Source organism: Cricetulus griseus, chromosome 5 (assembly GCF_003668045.3).
Source record: "Cricetulus griseus strain 17A/GY chromosome 5, alternate assembly CriGri-PICRH-1.0, whole genome shotgun sequence".
NCBI classification, from domain to species: domain Eukaryota; kingdom Metazoa; phylum Chordata; class Mammalia; order Rodentia; family Cricetidae; genus Cricetulus; species Cricetulus griseus.
This window is the reverse complement of record NC_048598.1, coordinates 160,895,654-160,913,119: the sequence shown is the minus strand read 5'-3', so window position 1 is coordinate 160,913,119 and position 17,466 is coordinate 160,895,654. Positions and strand designations below refer to the sequence as shown.

The window sequence follows — 17,466 nt, the reverse complement described above, 5'->3', positions numbered from 1 at the left end:
CTGTCAGCCTCACCTTCTCTCCAAGGGTCTTCTCTTCGGGGGTGAACACATGAATGCAGCCTGTAGGTTCCTCCCCTCAACTTGTCCAACAGAAGAAGCCCTTTCCTTTGGTACAAGAATGAATACCTTGCCCTGTGTTCCTTCTTGTCACTCAACACTGATCCGGAGAGCTTTGAGGTGACAAAGAGGAAATCACCAGCATTTTGAACGCTGTTCCAATTTTGAACCAGTACAAGAATACTTATTGAAACCCCAAATCTATCACTTTGAAGCTAATCTCTTTAGCTCCTACTCCATATGGAAAGTTTTTGAGGCTTTCTGGTAGCAATATGGTTCTCCTCACTGCTCCTTCCTGTGAGGTCAGCAGCAGATCCTGAGCAGGGTGCCTCTATGTCTGCTGGTATGCAGTTCCAGCTTAGCTCCAATGTGCAGTTGGTGACAGCACCTAAGATCTGACATGACTAACTGGGGGAATTGTAATTATTATTTTGTTCTCGTGTTATGATTTTTAGCAGACATATGTGAGAGATTGTCATCTGCCGGCTGGGGAGATGTTGGCTTTTGTTTTTCTCTTAAGGAGGAATATTCATTTCCAGAGTGATCGCTTATTTTTGTTCTCAGAGAACACAGCTCCTTACCAGAAAGCTATTAGAGCAAATCATCCTTTAATAATGTAAAACCTGCTGTGGGGCTGCGAGATGTGTTTATGGTACAATTCCTGCTAATTAAGATGATTTGGGGGATAATGAGGGAGGTTTGAGTAGCATTGTTTATTTGTCTTTTTAAAGAATGCCAGGATCTACAGGAAATGAAAGGCAAGGAGAGAGCAGATGGTGTGGGTTAGAGGTAGTAATGCACTCAACTCAACCTGAGTGTCCGCATACTGGAGAGTGCTTGGATCCCAGTCAGAGAGTGGACAGATAGTGAATACATGGATGCAGCCCTGAGGTTTACCCCCTCAACTTGTCCAAAGTAAGAAGCCCTGGCTCATCAACTATAGAAACCTATAGCATTCCTGGCATTTTTTGTCTCAGAAACTGTCACTCTTCAGTGTCTTTCACATAGAGTAGCTTCAGGCCAAACAACAAGAAGTAGTAGTTGAGCTTATGTGTCTAAAGCAGGGATTTCATAACACCCCTGCAGCTCAGGCAAGTCAAAATTGGATTTTTGATAAAACTTGGTAAAATAGTTTAGAAAAGTTTAATAAAATCCAGATTTATAAAACAAAATTTATTATTTCATTTAGTGTTTTCAGTAAGCACATTCCTTAATAATAAGCAGAAGTAAAATTTTTGATACCTCTATGTTTTTAACATAAACTGGAAACATTAAAACTTACTACAATTGCCAGGCATGCTTTAATCCTAGCACTAGAGAGGCAGAGGCAGGTGGATCTCCGGGAGTTTGAGGCCAACCTAGTCTATATAATGAGCTCAAGGTCAGCCAGGGCTACATAGTAAAGCTGTCTCAAATAAATAAATAAATAAATAAATAAATAAATAAATAAATAACAGGAAAAAAAGAAAGAAAAAGAAAAGAAAAAAGGAAAGGAAACATAACTTAGAAATGTAACTTAACAATAACAAACATTTTCATACGTTCTTTTAACACAATTTTCCAGGGGAGAAAAATGCTTTATATTTTGTTTTGATTTTTTTTTTTTTTTAGATAGGGTCTCTGGATGTAGCCCTGGCTGGCCAGAAACTCATTATGTAGACCAGGCTGGCCTCAAACTCAGAGATTGCTCTCTCTCTTCCTTCTGCTGAGATTAAAGGCGTGTGCCACATGATGGCAAGAAAAACTCATTTAACTTGTGTATACATTCTTACTTTATGTCCTAGATATTTCCTTAGAATATATATCTATATCTATATCTATATTTATATCTATATATGAAATCAAAAATATCCTTGCTGCAATCTGCATGTTGAATATACAAGTAATTTATTACATATGTTTAATATTTTAGTTACATAGGCTGACTACCCAGTTGACTGCTAAACTGGGAACAAATAATGGAAAGTAACAAGAGACCACTGGGTATAGTGGCCGTTCAGGCTCTTGGACTCTAAGGCAGGAGGGTCAGGTTGTGAGTTCTAGGCCAGTATAGGCTACATACAAAACTCTGTCTTAAAAGAAAAAGAAAGTGAAAGAAGAAATTCGAATCATTGATTATAACCCAATTATTACCATCTTATCCAAAATCACCAGATAGAATCATTTAGTCCCCTCATTTCATTATTAAAAAGATGCTTCCAAGGGGAAAATGTGCATCAGTTCTCCTGCCCTAGAAGACATAGAACTCTAACACAGTAGAAGGAAATACTTGCCGGACTCAGTGCTGTGCAAACACCAGGCCTGTGCTCATTTCCACAGAACTTCTACAAGACTGAGCTGAACAAGGAGGAGATGTACATCCGCTACATCCACAAACTCTACGATCTGCACCTCAAGGCACAGAATTTCACAGGTAATTCTGCTTGGGGCTCAGACTGAGGGACGTGAGCTAGTTACTGATGCATTAAACATGATAACTCCTCTGCTTTTTGTAATTAGAGACAAAGAACCAGGCACTTCTCTTTTAAAATCAAAATTTTTGACCCTGCCTTTGAATGATCTCTCAGAGGTCGCCCTTGGGATTATGAAAGTACATACATAGCTCTTTACAGTATGCTTGCACTTAGTCTTTTGCTGTCTTAATTTGAACATGGGATCTTTATAACCATATAGATCTCTGGGTCTTCCCTATTCTGAGAGGTACGTGTGTGTGTGTGTGTGTGTGTGTGTGTGTGTGTGTGTGTGTGTGTGTGTGTGTGTGTCCGTCCGTCCGTCTGTCTGTCTTCACTGGAAATTCCATCAAATGCTGCCATCATCTTCGCTTTGCATGGGCACACTGATGTTAAAGAATTTTTAGGTGTACTATGTTTACTAAGAGACTGGCCACTTGGATGACTCTTCATTCGTGAAGTTCTCAGTTCCCCTTACCATTTTTATTTATCCTCAAGAATTTCAGTGCTTTTAAGAGTTTGAATAGTGAAGAGTTCTCTTAAGTTTTTCTCCATCTAATAATATCTTTATCGCCTCTTGTATTAGCCACCTTTGTTATTGAAACAGTATCTACAATAACCAACTTAAAAAGAAGGAAAGTTTGCTTGGGTTCAGAGTTTTGGAGCTTTGGTGCATTGTTAGTTGGCCCTGTCACTTCTGGGCTTGTAGCAAAGTAGGTTGGGGAGATGGCGGGAGAGTGTATAGCAGAGCATAACCACTTGTGGTATGGCTATGACTTGAGAGAAAGCAAAAAGAAGCCTCACAATGTTCTTTATGCGTGGCCCTGATAACCTAAACCTTTCCACCAACCCCCACCTCTCACAGTTCCCAACCCTCTCTCCATAACACTGACATAAGTAAGGGCCAGGATTCTTCTTTTAAGATTTTATGTGCAAAAGTGAATAGCATAAATGTGCAGGTACCTTCTGAAGCAAGAAAAGGTGTTAGATCCCTTGAAGCTGGAATTGCAAGTGGTTGAGGGTCAGCTAACGTTAGTTCTGGGAATGGGACTCAGGTCCACTGGAGCAGCAGCAAGTACTCTTAATGAGCTGTCTCTCAAACCCAGGACCGAACTTTAACACACGGGGCTTTGATGGACATTCCTGGACCAGCCATAGCATACCTCACCCCTGAAGGGCATGTTTGCTGGAGTCAGAAATCTAGGTGAATAGTTCTTTTATTTTCATACTTCAAAAGTGTTGTAATTGTCTCCTGGCTTCCCTGCTTTTGGTGAGAAGTATGTAGTTATTTTAATGACCTGTTACAAAATGGCTTCTGGTTGCTTTTGAGAATTTGTATTTGATCTTCAATGGTTTGATTATGACATACATAGCATGGTTTCTTTAAACTTAACATGTTTAGGTTTGCTGAGCTCTTCTGATCTATAAACATATAGATCACCAATTTTCACCAAATTTGAAAAGTTTTAGGCATTATTTTCTAAAAATATATTTTATATGCCAGTCCTTTCTTTTGGGACTGCTGTGGAATGAGTATTTGGTCTCTCCTCATTGTCATTTTTCCTCCAACTTTACTTTTGTCTGTGGTTTAGGCCAGGTAGTTAATTTTCTTTATGTCAAGGCCACTAGTTCTCTTCTATCATCTCCATTCAGTGACTGAGCCCTTCCAATAAAATGTTTGTTTTGTTATTCTAGTATTCCATTCTAAAATTTCCATTTTGTTGTTTGCTTCTCATTGCTTCAGTTTCTATACAAAGAATTCATCTTTTCAGTTGTTGAAGAGTGTTCACATCTACTATGTGGGGCATGGTTTCAAAAGCTGCCTCATAGTCTAAGATTCCAAACTGTGAGTCATCTTCGGGTTGGCATCTGTTAATTGCTTTTTCCCTTGGATAGTTATTTAGTTCTCTGGTTTCTTGAATGCCAAGTAATTTTAGATTACATCCTGGACCTCTTGAACATTATGTTACAAGATTCAGCGTTCTGTCAAAATTGATATTTTTAATTTTGGCAATCAGTCCAGTTAGGTTTGAACCTCAGGTCCTGTGCCACTTTTGGGGGGGTTGTGATTCTAATGTCTGGTTTTTAAGGCCTCTGCACTGCTATTCCAGTTCTCTGCATGTGCACCACACAACTCGGGTCTCGGCTCCTTGGTTATGATCTATACCATTGTGTGTTGCTTACCTCAGTCATGGTGTGCTCCACAGATATGTGGAAATTGGCCCAAAACTTCATATACAAAATGAAAGATCTCTCTTGAGCTCCTTTTTCTGTTCAGCTCCCCACTCTTCCCATGGCCCAGGCACTCCCAGTTCTTAGGAGTCTGGCTGTGGAGCTGAGGTTGGAAGAGAAGGAGGAAGACACAAAGTATAAGAACTCCATGTCATGAGAAGCCTTTTTCCAGCCCTGTAAGAGAAAAGCTTTTCCAGGGGCTGTGATTGTCCAGTCCCATTTGCAGAAAGTCTGGGATAGGAGACATAAAAGGCAAAAAATAACAGTAGGCAACTTAGTATATTATGATAATCTTCAAGTGTGGCTTTTCCTAGTTGCTCCACTTGCTCCTAATTACTTATCAGAATCTTCTAAGAATTGCCTTATTATTCTGTTGACATGGTTCATTGTGCTTACTAGAAAAGATAGAGTGGAAGGTGCTTGGTCCTCTTAACCCGAACCCTCTCCGTGGGTTTGAGAATGGCAAATCGAGGCCTTCACCCCACTATCTGTTTATAGTCTGGAGACCTGGATACTATCCAGGGCTCTTTTTAATCTCCTTCAAGTTGAGTCCTAAGGTTTATGGATTCTTTCTCCTTGAAGTAGACCCTGTCCTGGGTTCTCATCCTTCAGGTTCCCTCACCAACTCCATACTTACCATCCTTTATCCATAGGCTGAACTGACCTTTCCATCTTTTCCCCAGTCTCTTTTGTTTTGCTTTCAGTAGTGTGTGTGTGTGTGTGTGTGTGTGTGTGTGTGTGTGTGTGTGTGTGCACATGATGTGAATGTATGGGCTTGCACCTTATGCTAGTGCAGAGGACAGAGGAAGACTCTGGAGTCAGTTATCTTTCCCATCATTACGTAGGTTGCACAATCAAATTCAGGTCACCAGGCTTATACGTTATGACCTATACCTCCTGAGTCATCTCACTAGTTTGTTCTCTCCTATGTCCTCATTTTTGTGTGTGTCCTTGAAGAAAGTGGAGTTCCTGGGAGAACCTTCCTTTCTGTAGAAGTGACTCAACCTTTCTCAACCTTCTCCAATGCTGCCTTGCATTCCTAATTCATCTCCATTCTTCTGTGCTATTTCTTTTTGTGTATCCTTTTCCTCCCTGTACACTTGTCAGAATAATGGAGTGGCCTGTAGTTAGCCACGCAGTGGTACTTTCTGTTTAGAATTTTAAACTCCTTAAAAGATTGTCCATTGGAATCCATCCCTCTTCAATACATATCAGCCCCCAAAGAACACAAAAGTGAGCACAGAACAGCATGGACACTAACATTGGTAACACAAAGGTGAGCACAGAACAGCACGGACACTGTAACACCAGGAACACAAAGGTGGAACTTTAAGTTGTTCAAGAGGGTGTCATGAGGGCCACACATGACACGTATGCTTTCCCTTGATCAGCATGTCCAGTGATGCTCTCAAAATGCTCACACCCCTCAGCTGTGTATCAGCACTTTCCCAGTCACAGTCTGAAGGAGTTGTGATTTGACATCTCCATGCCAGCAGTCATTTCTCAGTACCCATCAGTATCTCTACTTTCTCAGACTTCCCAGGTGTCACTCACCTATACCTGACCTTCTAAAGATGACATGTCTGGGAAGTAGCAGAGGGGCTAGAAACTTTTTAAATTCACATGTGCTTTTCCACCATAATCTTGTCTTTTTTTTTTTTGACTGATTGATTTCGGTTTTTTTGGTTTTTTGGTTTTTTGGTTTTTTTCCAGACAGAGGTTTTCTCTGCATATAGCTTTAGCTGTCCTGGAACTTACCCTGTAGACCAGACTCACAGAGATCCACCTGCCTCTGCCTCCTCAGTGCTGGGATTAAAACCGTGTGCCACCATCAAATGGCAACCATAAACAGTTTCAAGCATGCAGTTTATGCACCTTGCCATTGATTTCTAGAACTCTCCTTAGCTTCCCAACTGAAACGCTCTGCCTATTCAACACTACCTCTCCATTCCTTATGCTCTCTTTCTATGAATCTGACTTTCAGAGCCCGCTGTGTCATTGCATGGGCATCTGTGAAAAGGGCATGCCAGTAGCCTTTTAATGCTGAGACTAGCTCAGTTATTCTCTGGGAAGTGCTCCAATGCTGGGAGAAGGAAAAGAAACGGGAAAAACAGGGGAGATGGCCCCAGAGGCATGTCTGCCACTAGAAGAACATAGGAGTTACTCAGGCTTGAAGGAGCAGACTCTCGCACCAGTTGGTGTAGATCCTCATGGTCCAAGAAGGGAACACAGTTGGCTAGACAGTTCTCGGAGTACAGCACACTCCCCAAAGTGAGCTTATGGTTCCTACACAGCCAGTGCAGTCTACCATGGCAACCACTTTGTTTCTCCGGCACAGCCAGAGCAGCCTGCCATGGCAACCTTTTTTTTTTTTTCTCCTGCACAGCCAGAGCAGTTTGCCATGACAACCTCTGTTGTTTCTATGTCTGTGTCCACCCTTTTTCATCCTTAGAGAAAACCCTGTCCATCTCACATTTAGTCTCCACAGGAAGAAGGCCAGCAAGCACACTATGGACATCTTCTTTGTGCTTGGCTCTCCCTGGACCAAGGCACATCTCACTGTTCCTCTAAAGCTGAGGGTAGCACCCAAGGGCTTCAACTCTTAAGTCTAGGAGCCCTGCCGCTACCAAGGTTTCTTAGAAACTACAATGGCTGAGTCATTTCTACTTAAATTACATGGAGGGAGATGATGGGAGCAACCAGATGGTTAGCACCCCTGCCCCCTGCCCCCCCCCCCCCCCCCCCCCCGCCCCAAACCTAAGGGTATCATTTTAGCTGCTTGTTTATCAGGAGAACAGCTTGGTCACGCACTGAGAGAAGGCCATGCCTTGGTCACGCACTGAGAGAAGGCCATGCCTTGATCATGCACTAAGAGAAGGCCATGTCTTAGTCATGCACTAAGAGAAGGCCATGCCTTGGTCATGCACTAAGAGAAGGCCATGCCTTAGTCATGCACTAAGAGAAGGCGATGACTTGGTCATGCACTGAGGGAAGGCCATGCCTTGGTCATACACTGAGGGAAGGCCATGCCTTGGTCACACACACTGAGGGAAGGCCATGCCTTGGTCACACACACTGAGGGAAGGCCATACTGGGAGCAGGGCACATACTACAAGAGGAAGAAAGAGTGGTCCAACAAGAGGAAGAGAGAGTGGTCCTGGGTTACAGAAACTGTTGCAAAAAATAAAGCTAGGAGACTTTATATTCACCAAGATCATTGGCAAGGATGACAGCTAGAGGCTGTCTCAGGGGTCATCTATGGGTAGGAGACAAAAGCAAAATGACAGAACCTGGGCTTTTCTTCCTCCACTGCTTGATGTGTAGAAATGGCAAAATCGCAGTATTAGAGTAGAAACTTGGTCCAGTACCTTGGGACTTGTTATGTAGTTGCCTTAAGTCCGATAAGTGAAGGAAAAATATGTGTTTAGATTGCATTTAAAGCTACTATTACATCTTTGGAGAGACATGAAATATGGTAGTTAAGTGGATTAGTAACATAAGGGCTGGGTATTTTCCTTCAATTAAGAAAATGAGTTGACTGTTATAGTTTTTGAAGGGAAATTATTATAGCCCTTTATCTATGACCATTAATTCTGGTTCTATTATTATTATTCCTATTTAGTTATGAATTTTATTCAGGAAAAGAAGCAACTTACAAATTGGTAAATAGTACATTAAATACACTCCCTATCTGTCAACTATGCATGTCAATTTTCCTTTTGTGTATGGAAAATCATTTTACCTGTGTATGTAGTAAAGCCAGTCAGGCCAAACAATAGTGGTTTCAGTAGCTTTACTGAGATTTGTGGGACCAGGAGCTGGTCATGGTGGTGCATGCCTTTAATTCCAGCACTCAGGAGGCAGAAGCAGGTTTATCTCTGAGTTTGAGGCTAGCCTGATCTATATAGCAAGTTCTGGGCAAGCCAAGGATACATAGGGAGACCTTGTGGGTTCATCCAGGAGGGTCTTATTACATAGTCCATGTAGCATTTACACAGCCCCCATGCATGTACTTCATCCAGCACCTCACCAGTCCCAACTCTAATGCAGGTGTTTGCTGTGGTTTTAGTCTTCACTTCAGCTTTCTCTGGCTTTTGTGCCCCTTTATAAATTCTGGCTACATTTTTAATCACCTCCCTCCCCCTGCCCCCATTTTCTAGATTCAAGCGTACATCCCTTAAGTAACCAGTTAGCTAGCTTCTTAGTTAGGGTTTCTCTTGCTGGAATAATGACCAATGGGAACTTGGTGAGGCAAGAATTTACATCACACTCACATCACAGCCTGTCATCTAAGGAAGTCAGCGCAGGAACTGAAGAAGGCTTGAACTGAAGCAGAAGCTATGGAGGAGTGCTGCTTACTGGTTTGTTCCCCATGGCTTGTTCAGTCTGCTGTCTTATACTATCTCCAACCATCCTCACCTAAGGGTAGTACTGCCCACAGTGAGTGGGGCCCTCCCACATCAAATTATCAATCAATAAATGTTGCTCACAAGCCTATCTGGTGGGAGCATTTTCTGAGTTAGGGGTTTCCTCTTCCTAAATAAGTCTGGCTATTATAAAACTGGCCAGCACGTTAGTAGTTAGTTAGCTTGCTTTTGAAGTCTCCTCATCTCCAAGAGACATACTTATGATTGTCCCTGTAAACAATGGCATGTCCACGCTACATCTTTGAATTGGCTATGACATGACTTCCTTGAACAGGTTAACCATGCCCAAATCATGTGAGTGTTGTAGCAAGGATAACTAAAAACAAGAGAGATACAGAAAATCATAGAAACACCAGGATTCAAACCAAATCTGTGATGATGCTGTCACCAAAGGAAGTCACTATTCACTAACTTGTTCCTTCTTGTGTTCCTGACATTTTTTTCTGCTATCTCATGAAATTCCGAAATAAGCGTTGAGTTTGGGAAACCAATCCTAATTGCAAGGAAATGATTTTGAGTCCTGACTGACTTTCTGTCCTCTTCCTTGACATGCAGAGGCTGCCTACACTCTCCTCTTGTATGATGAGCTGCTGGAGTGGTCTGATCGGCCCCTCAGGGAGTTCCTGACCTACCCCATGCAAACAGAATGGCAGCGCAAGGAGCACCTGCACCTCACCATCATCCAGAACTTTGACAGAGGCAAAGTACGTAGCACTGCCAACCCCTGTTCTTCACTCCTCCTTCTTCTCCAGCTGGGTCCTCACACTGCAGAAGCACGCTAGTCATCTGCTGGGGGCCTGTCTCCTAATATGTGAGGAGTTAGGACTTCAGCATCAGAATTTTGGAGAAACTCAACATTCAGATTATAGCAATCTGCCATTTGTTCTCTGAAAAACTACTGTCTTCCTCCACCTGCTCCCAAAAATTAGAATGCACTCACTCACTCTACCTTTACCTTCAAGGTAAAATGAAGGAAGTTTGTAGCAGCCCTTATGTAGCTGGAAATGCTTGGGATGCTCAAGGTCACCTCACTGACTTACTGAAGTTAGTGTAGCACTCCTGCCTGTCCCTTTCGTCCCTTTCCCTCATCGAGGGCTCTGACCGTTTTTAAAGACTATGAATCTGATACCTGTGTTAATGTGGCTTGAATCCTTGGGGGGCCTTACGTATCACGGGGGTGAAGCAGAGAAGTAAATACCACAAGTGGCTGTCAATTCTCCATAGAACGCAGTTAGGAGGTCTAACATTTGATGCAAGTACATTGCTTCCTTATATCCTCCTTTATTATTTATCTAACAACAGTGATGGAGCCTTATACTAATACCAACGTGAATGTCTTTGTTCCCTCCTGCTATGAAATTTCCCTCTACTCCTCCTGGCTCCTCCCCTCCTCCCTTGCCCTCCAGATACACCCCTTTTCTGTCTCTCACTAGAAAATAAACAGGCTTCTAAGGGAATAATATAATATAATATAATATAATATAATATAATATGCTAAAAACAGATACACACATCAGAATAGGACAAAACAAACAGAAGGAAAAGAGCATAAGCAAAGGTGCAAAAATAGATGTGAATGCAGAGACCCACTCATTCACACACTCATGAATCCCATAAAAACACAACCAGAGAGAGAGAGAGAGAATGAGAATAAAATTAAAACATAAAGATAATTTTTAAAAAAGAAGAAAGAAAAGGGGGAAGTGTGGCAGGGTTTTTTAGACCATCAGGCCCCAAATCATAACAGAGACTTATTTAATTATGAATGCTTGACCTTGGTTTAGGCTTATCCCTCTAGCTCTCAGAATTTATTTTAACCTGTTTCTCTTCATCTATGTTTTGCCACAGAGCTTTTTACCTGTCTCTCCTTCTGTATGTAGTCATGTCTGACTAACTGATGGCTGCCTAGCTGGCTGGCCCAAGGGGTCTCCTTCTCTTTCTCCCTTAATCTCGCTCCCTGAAGCCTAGATTCCCCCTCCTACTTATTCTCTCTGCCACCAGCCCTGCACATCTCTCTACGGCCTAGCTATCGGCCAGTTCAGCTTTTTCTTAGACCAATAAGTGGTTAGACAGGCAAGGTAAAAAAGAAACACATCTTTCCATAATTAAACAAATGCAATATAAACAAATGTAACACCTCTTCACATAGTTAAAGTAATATTCCTTGACATGGCGGGGAAAGTCTTCATACAACATTGTGAGACGAAGAACCTTCAAAGATATCATTGAGTTTGCTTTCAGTTGGCCATCTACTGCTGAGCACAGGCTCTGCCCTTAAGATTAGTTTGTTTTCCCAGTGAGACTCCCTTGGAGAAAAATAAGTTTTCATTTGCCCAGTGGTTATCAACTGGAGATAGCTTCTGGGTTAGGGCTGGGGCAGGTGTTCACTTCTTTCAGCTCTAGAACCCCACATAGTACAGATCTGTGCAAGCCCTGTGCATGCTGCATCGGTCTCTGTAAATTCCTATGTGTGTCTGCCCTGCTGTCCTTGAGGGGCCCTGTGTCCTTGGTTCTCCGTCCCTCTGGCTCTCAAATGCTTTCTGCCTCCTCTGCTGCAGAGTTCCCTGAGGCCTGAGGGGAGGGATCTGATGGAGACATCCGTTTAGGATTGGGTGTTCCTAGGTCTTTCACTCTCCGCATATTGTCTGGCTGTGGTTCTGTGTAGGCAATCTGGCTGTGGCATCTGTCACCCTATCGCCAGGGTTGATTCAGTGTGCTATTTCAAAATCTCATGAATTGACCCATTCCCAAAAGTCTGTGCTATGTGTCAGGGATGTAAACCACTACCCAAAATCCTACACCTATAGGCCATAAATAGCTTTTATTTATTAAATGCTTGAAAGAAATGGAAAGATTAAGAATACTATGCGACATGTGAAAACTATATGAAATTTGCCTCTATATACATAATTTCATGTTAGAACATAGCCATTCTGACATAACTATGTGGATTTCAGATAATAATAGATGAGTTGAATAATTGTGGCAAAGGTTGTATAGTTCTAAAGCCACAAATACTGACAGTCTGGGCTTTTGAAGAAAAACTTTTTAATAGTATGTTAGATGATAAAATTGAAACATTGCTTCTGAAAATAACATACTGATGTAACCAGAACCTAATGGCCCTTACAATTTGTAAGTACATGCGAGCCAAGCAAAGAGTCCAGGGTGCCATGCTTGCATTAATGGGCTGTAGGAATCAATGGTGATTCCCTTCTGAGCACTGAGAATCTGTGTGCACCCATGTGTGTGGCCATTGTGAACTATAGTTGTTTCCAGAGTGTGATTGTGACACAAGAAAATACGGTTTTTACACCATGTTATGAGGAGTTGTCATCTTTAACTTTCTAAAGAGTTTTGACAAGTTACATGTTAATTGCCATGTCATTTTCATGGTTACAATGGCAGTGTTACTACTTTAGGTTGTTGTAAAGTCTTTAGAGAGTAAGGCTTCATGACCCAAACGCATCCATACCCTGACCTTTGGATAGAGGTGTAGAAATGCAATGAATGCTTACTTTTGTGTTGCTTTCGGTCCACAGTGTTGGGAGAATGGCATTATCTTGTGCCGGAAGATTGCAGAGCAGTATGAGAGTTACTATGACTACAGGAACCTGAGCAAGATGAGGGTAAAGTACCTGGGTGACTGTGAATCTGGTGTGATGATCTTTTAATCGGTGTCCCAGTGGGGCTGTAGGAAATCAACACTATGACCATCTTCATACACCTTGCAGAAACTTGTTCTAAGATAAGTTATTTTCCCTGAAGCATACTCAGCTACTTATGTGGAAAAAAGAGCAAATTGGTCTCTGTATGTCCTTTTATTTAACATACAAAGAGAGAGCCCCCGATCTGTTTTTAAAGTCCCACATCTGAAATGCACAATCTAATGCAGGATTAATATTTTAAGTTTATTGTGGAAATCTCTACACTGAAGAGCTTCCCAGTTATTCAGAAATCTCTCTGACAATATGCAATTCATACTATCACAATCTGCAAAATAAAATTGTAGAAATGGCTAGGTGGCTCTCATGTTAAAATAAATTAGGGACAAATGCTACATGAACTCTCTCTGTACCTTCAGAAATCTGTCCTCACTAAACCAGGGTTTTAGTGCCAGGTACTCAGGGATCTTAATATTCTGTATTCCTGAGTCATTTGTTTGTATCTCCTTGCTTTTAAGTTCAAACAGTACTTATTCTTGGGAGTTACCAGCATTTTGTGTCATGGTATAGTATTCAAGGTCCTGATAAGTGCTGAGGTTATCTAGGTTTCTAAGACAAGATCCTTTGCTTTTCTGTATTAAAGTGAAAATGATACTCCTTTCCACTTTTGAGGTTGCCATTGGAAACATGAGAACATAAGCTTTCAACAGCTTGCCAAGTCCCCTTGCACTACCACAAGCATCTTAGTCACCTGCTGGGAACTTACCCTCTACTTTTGTCATAGTATTTCATGTCAGTAGGTCATCAATATTTCTTCTAAGCTTGAGAACTAAAGGAAAAAATAAACTCATTTTAACCTCGGTACATCATGCTGATGCTGGCAGGGCCCACAGCTTTACAAACATTGCTGTTCAACTCCTCCTGGCATCCTATCCCTGCAACAGAAGTGAGGTTACATTGTTTACCAGTGAGAGCCCTTGGGTGCCATAGTCACTAAGATTTTTATAAACCCCAAGCATTGCACTTCATACCAACTGCTCTCTGGGGTGTGTTACTGGGGGAGGGGGAAGCCTTCAACTATAATATTAGTCTTTCCCTGGAAGCCCCAGGGATGATAGTACCACAAAAGGGAAGCCATAGCATCGTGTGCTACCTAGTTTGAACATTGTCAAAGCCACACTTAAGAGCTTTTAGCCTAGACAGCACTTTGTGTGCACACCTCCCTTGGCTCAGGTTGGTGATTTACCCCCATCCCACCTATACAAAATTGTACCTTCCTCATGTTCTGAACTGGTGTGTGCAAGGGAGGAGCAAATCCACGGCTGAGAGTACACCTCACACAGACGTTCTCCCAAAAGGCTTGGCTTCTAATTATTCATGTTAATTTCTACTTGTAAACATTTCCGTGGTAGGCTTATAGAAATTTTCTGCTCTGGTGGTAACATGTAGTAAAACCCTTGGTCCTTTAAAGGGCCAGTAAACTTCTGCTTGTGTCCTGGGGAGTTGTGGCTTGTCAGAGAGACCATGTAGCCTACAAAACCTGAAATTTTTACTCAGTATGTATTTATGAAGTTGGTTTGCTGATCCTCTCCTGGAAATATTTAAAGGGGAATCAGAAGTCCTTTTTCTCCTGTATATGGAAGTATGTTCCTTTATTAGTCAGGCTGAAATGTGGGATGCAATTCACAGAACTTCCTCTGTGCTTTCCCAGATGATGGAAGCCTCTTTGTATGACAAAATTATGGACCAGCAGCGTTTGGAACCTGAGTTCTTCCGAGTTGGATTTTACGGGAAAAAATTCCCATTTTTCTTAAGAGTAAGTAATACACTTCTTAATTGGCTTTAATCCTTCTAGCTCAGATCCTCCAATCAAGGAAACTAAGAAATTAATGGTATTTTATGATAAGTAACAAGGAGGCGATGGCATCATGACTTTCTTTTTTTTACCCTTTTAATTTGTGAAACTATGAACCTAGAATATTTTGTCTTGAACAGTTTCTCAAGATCAAACAATCTACCAGTTTCTGAGTTTACTTTAGGAACAGTGATTATGACTTCCCTTGTGTGGCATTCACTGTTGTGTTCTGTGTGCAAGTTCCATAGTTAGCATTAGAGAAGATAGAGGTAGTCAATAAGAGGGCCTGGAGTTGTAGACTGTAGGAAATAACAGAGTCACATCAAGTAGAAATCTTACTTCCAGAACCACAGAAAAGTGTGCTCTGACCTTTTTGATGACTATGTAAAAAAGTAAATGTCACCCAGCAGAGACATCTGATACATTGCCTGTATAAACTGTTTCTACAAAGGGCAATTTGGAGACCTTGTGTGGTAGATATAAAATACTTTCTTTACACTTAGCCATGTTATATTTTATATATGCATGTGTTCATTGGAAACCTCTGTCCGTAGCATCCTCCCTGTTTTGAAACACTGGATGAAAGAGTTCATTTCCTTCCTCAGGGCACTGTGGAGAAGTTCTCTGCATTCCTGATGAACTGAATCTATCTGTCAGCCAAGTATGGTAGCTGAATCATGGCCTGCCAACAGTTGGGAGGCTGAGGCAGGAGAATTGCCACAACTTTACAATCAGCTTTGGCCATGTGATGAGCTCTAGGCCAGCCTGGGCTTCAGAGTGAGATCCTATCTTAGAAAACAAACAGCCACTCATAGTGGCTATAATTCCAGCACTCAACTACAGGCAAGATGATCAAGAATCCAAGGCCAGCCAGACTGTCTCAAAATAACACCACACACACACACACACACACACATACACACACACACACACACACACACCCCATACTGAGTGCATTACAACTTCAAATCTCAATGTTAAAATATTTATGTTGATCTAAATCCTGCCGTAACTGTAAGAGTATGAGAAAAGACAAGGTGGCATACTCAGAGAAGGAAAAGGAGAAAGACTTCATTTATTGTTTAATCTTTAACTTATCTACGTTTTAGATAAAGTAGATAAATGATTGGTTGATAGAATGAGCCAAACATCCAAAGATGTAAGTAGATATTTATGTTTCGAATTGTGTGATGGTTATGGTATGTTGTTGGCTGTTAACTTAGAGGATCTGTACTCACCTGGGAGACAAGCCTGCAGGCACTTGTGTGAGGGATCTTTAGACTAGATTATGCTCGAGAATGCCCTACATGAAAAAGAGGAAATGAGCTTAGCAGGAACTTTCAGCACTCTCTTCTTCCTGTGTGGACTGACATGTGGCCTGCTGCTATCACTATGACTTCCCAGCCATGAAGAACAGTGCCCTACAACTATGAGCAGAGTAAACCCTCGTTCCCTGAGTTGCCTTTGTCCAGAGGTTTTGCCACAACAATAGGAAAAGGTGTTCAGACAGTGAGCTGACATTTTCTTTAATTGCCTGAAAGGACCATGTACTTGAGTGCTGTACAGACATTATATAAAATCTCCTTGTTGCACTTTGAAAAGAAAAATGCACAAGAATCGGCAGGTAGGTCTGCCTGAAGGAGAAAGAAAGATCAGTTCCCCATCAAAAGTTAAGACAAATGCAGAGCATTTACTCAATTGAAAAGACTACATTTTAGATGTGGACAGGCCAGTCCTGGTCTCGTGTCAGCACCCCTTGAAGAACAGAGCCCTGGGACCTGGTTGTCAGCAGAGTGGTGGCCTTCTGGAGCAGTGAGCAACATGGGGGCCTAGAGACTCCCAAAGCAGGGGCAAAGTATGCCTCTGATGTAGGGGGGCCTCTTCCTTTGTTGATACAAAATTGTACAATATGAAAGGCTACGTTTTCTTCCATATCATTGCCAAGAGTTGACTAATCCATTGTACATTATAGGTATAGTGTTTAGAGACCATACAAGTTTTAGGGACCCAAAAAGCTTTTTATTTCTTTAAACTGTCAGAAGAAAACAAAATAACCTTTAGGGTGAAGGAAATGTAATAATATTCTATAAATTATATATATATATATATATATATATATATATATATGTATATATATCCATCCTATATATTGATAAATGTTGTCAATATTGATGTGTCTATCTCTAACCAACCAGTAATCTGATAAATCTTTTTATATTTTTATGGAGGAAGAGGCCCATGACGGTAAACGTGCTGAAGGCAACAAAGCAGTCATGTAGTGCTGGCTAAGATCCAACTTTAGTTATAAGCATACATTGAGCATCCTGGATTCCCATCTATGACGTGTAATTACTGTAAGGTAAAGGTGTATAGGGCTAGAAGGATGGCTTGGGTTAAGAGCAGCTGCTCTTCCAGAAGGACCCCAATTGGCTTCCCAGCAGCCATGCCAAGCCGCTCAAAACTGCCTTAAGAACAGTCCCAGGAGGTCCAGCATCCTCTTCTGGCCTCCGTGGGCACTTATATAACAGGTGGCATACACTCACACAATATTTTTTTAAAGTCAATCTTTAAAGACAGTATGCTTTTAAAAATCAAAAGTAATCTAGAAGCTCAAATTATAAAGGAAGTTTAGCAAATTCCAAAACTACATTGACCAAATAGACCAAATTTTGTTTAATAGGCAATTAGAATAAATTGATGTGTCTACTATCAGTCATTTGGAATATAGCCTTTTTTCTATAATCATCATTTACTTCAAAATGAAAGGGAAGGGTTGCCCT

General features: G+C 41.5%; 1 protein-coding gene across 7 annotated transcripts in view; it reads left to right on the top strand.

Moving 5' to 3' along the window:
- The window catches only part of Dock4 (dedicator of cytokinesis 4), a 392,331-nt gene that overhangs the window by 341,831 nt on the left and 33,034 nt on the right, over positions 1–17,466 (top strand). For all 7 annotated transcript variants that reach the window (XM_027419722.2, XM_027419723.2, XM_027419721.2 and 4 more), the window contains 4 exons: positions 2,377–2,470; positions 9,722–9,870; positions 12,709–12,795; positions 14,543–14,647. In XM_027419722.2, coding sequence (XP_027275523.1) covers positions 2,377–2,470; positions 9,722–9,870; positions 12,709–12,795; positions 14,543–14,647 — 435 coding nt within the window. The remainder of the gene's footprint in view (positions 1–2,376; positions 2,471–9,721; positions 9,871–12,708; positions 12,796–14,542; positions 14,648–17,466) is intronic.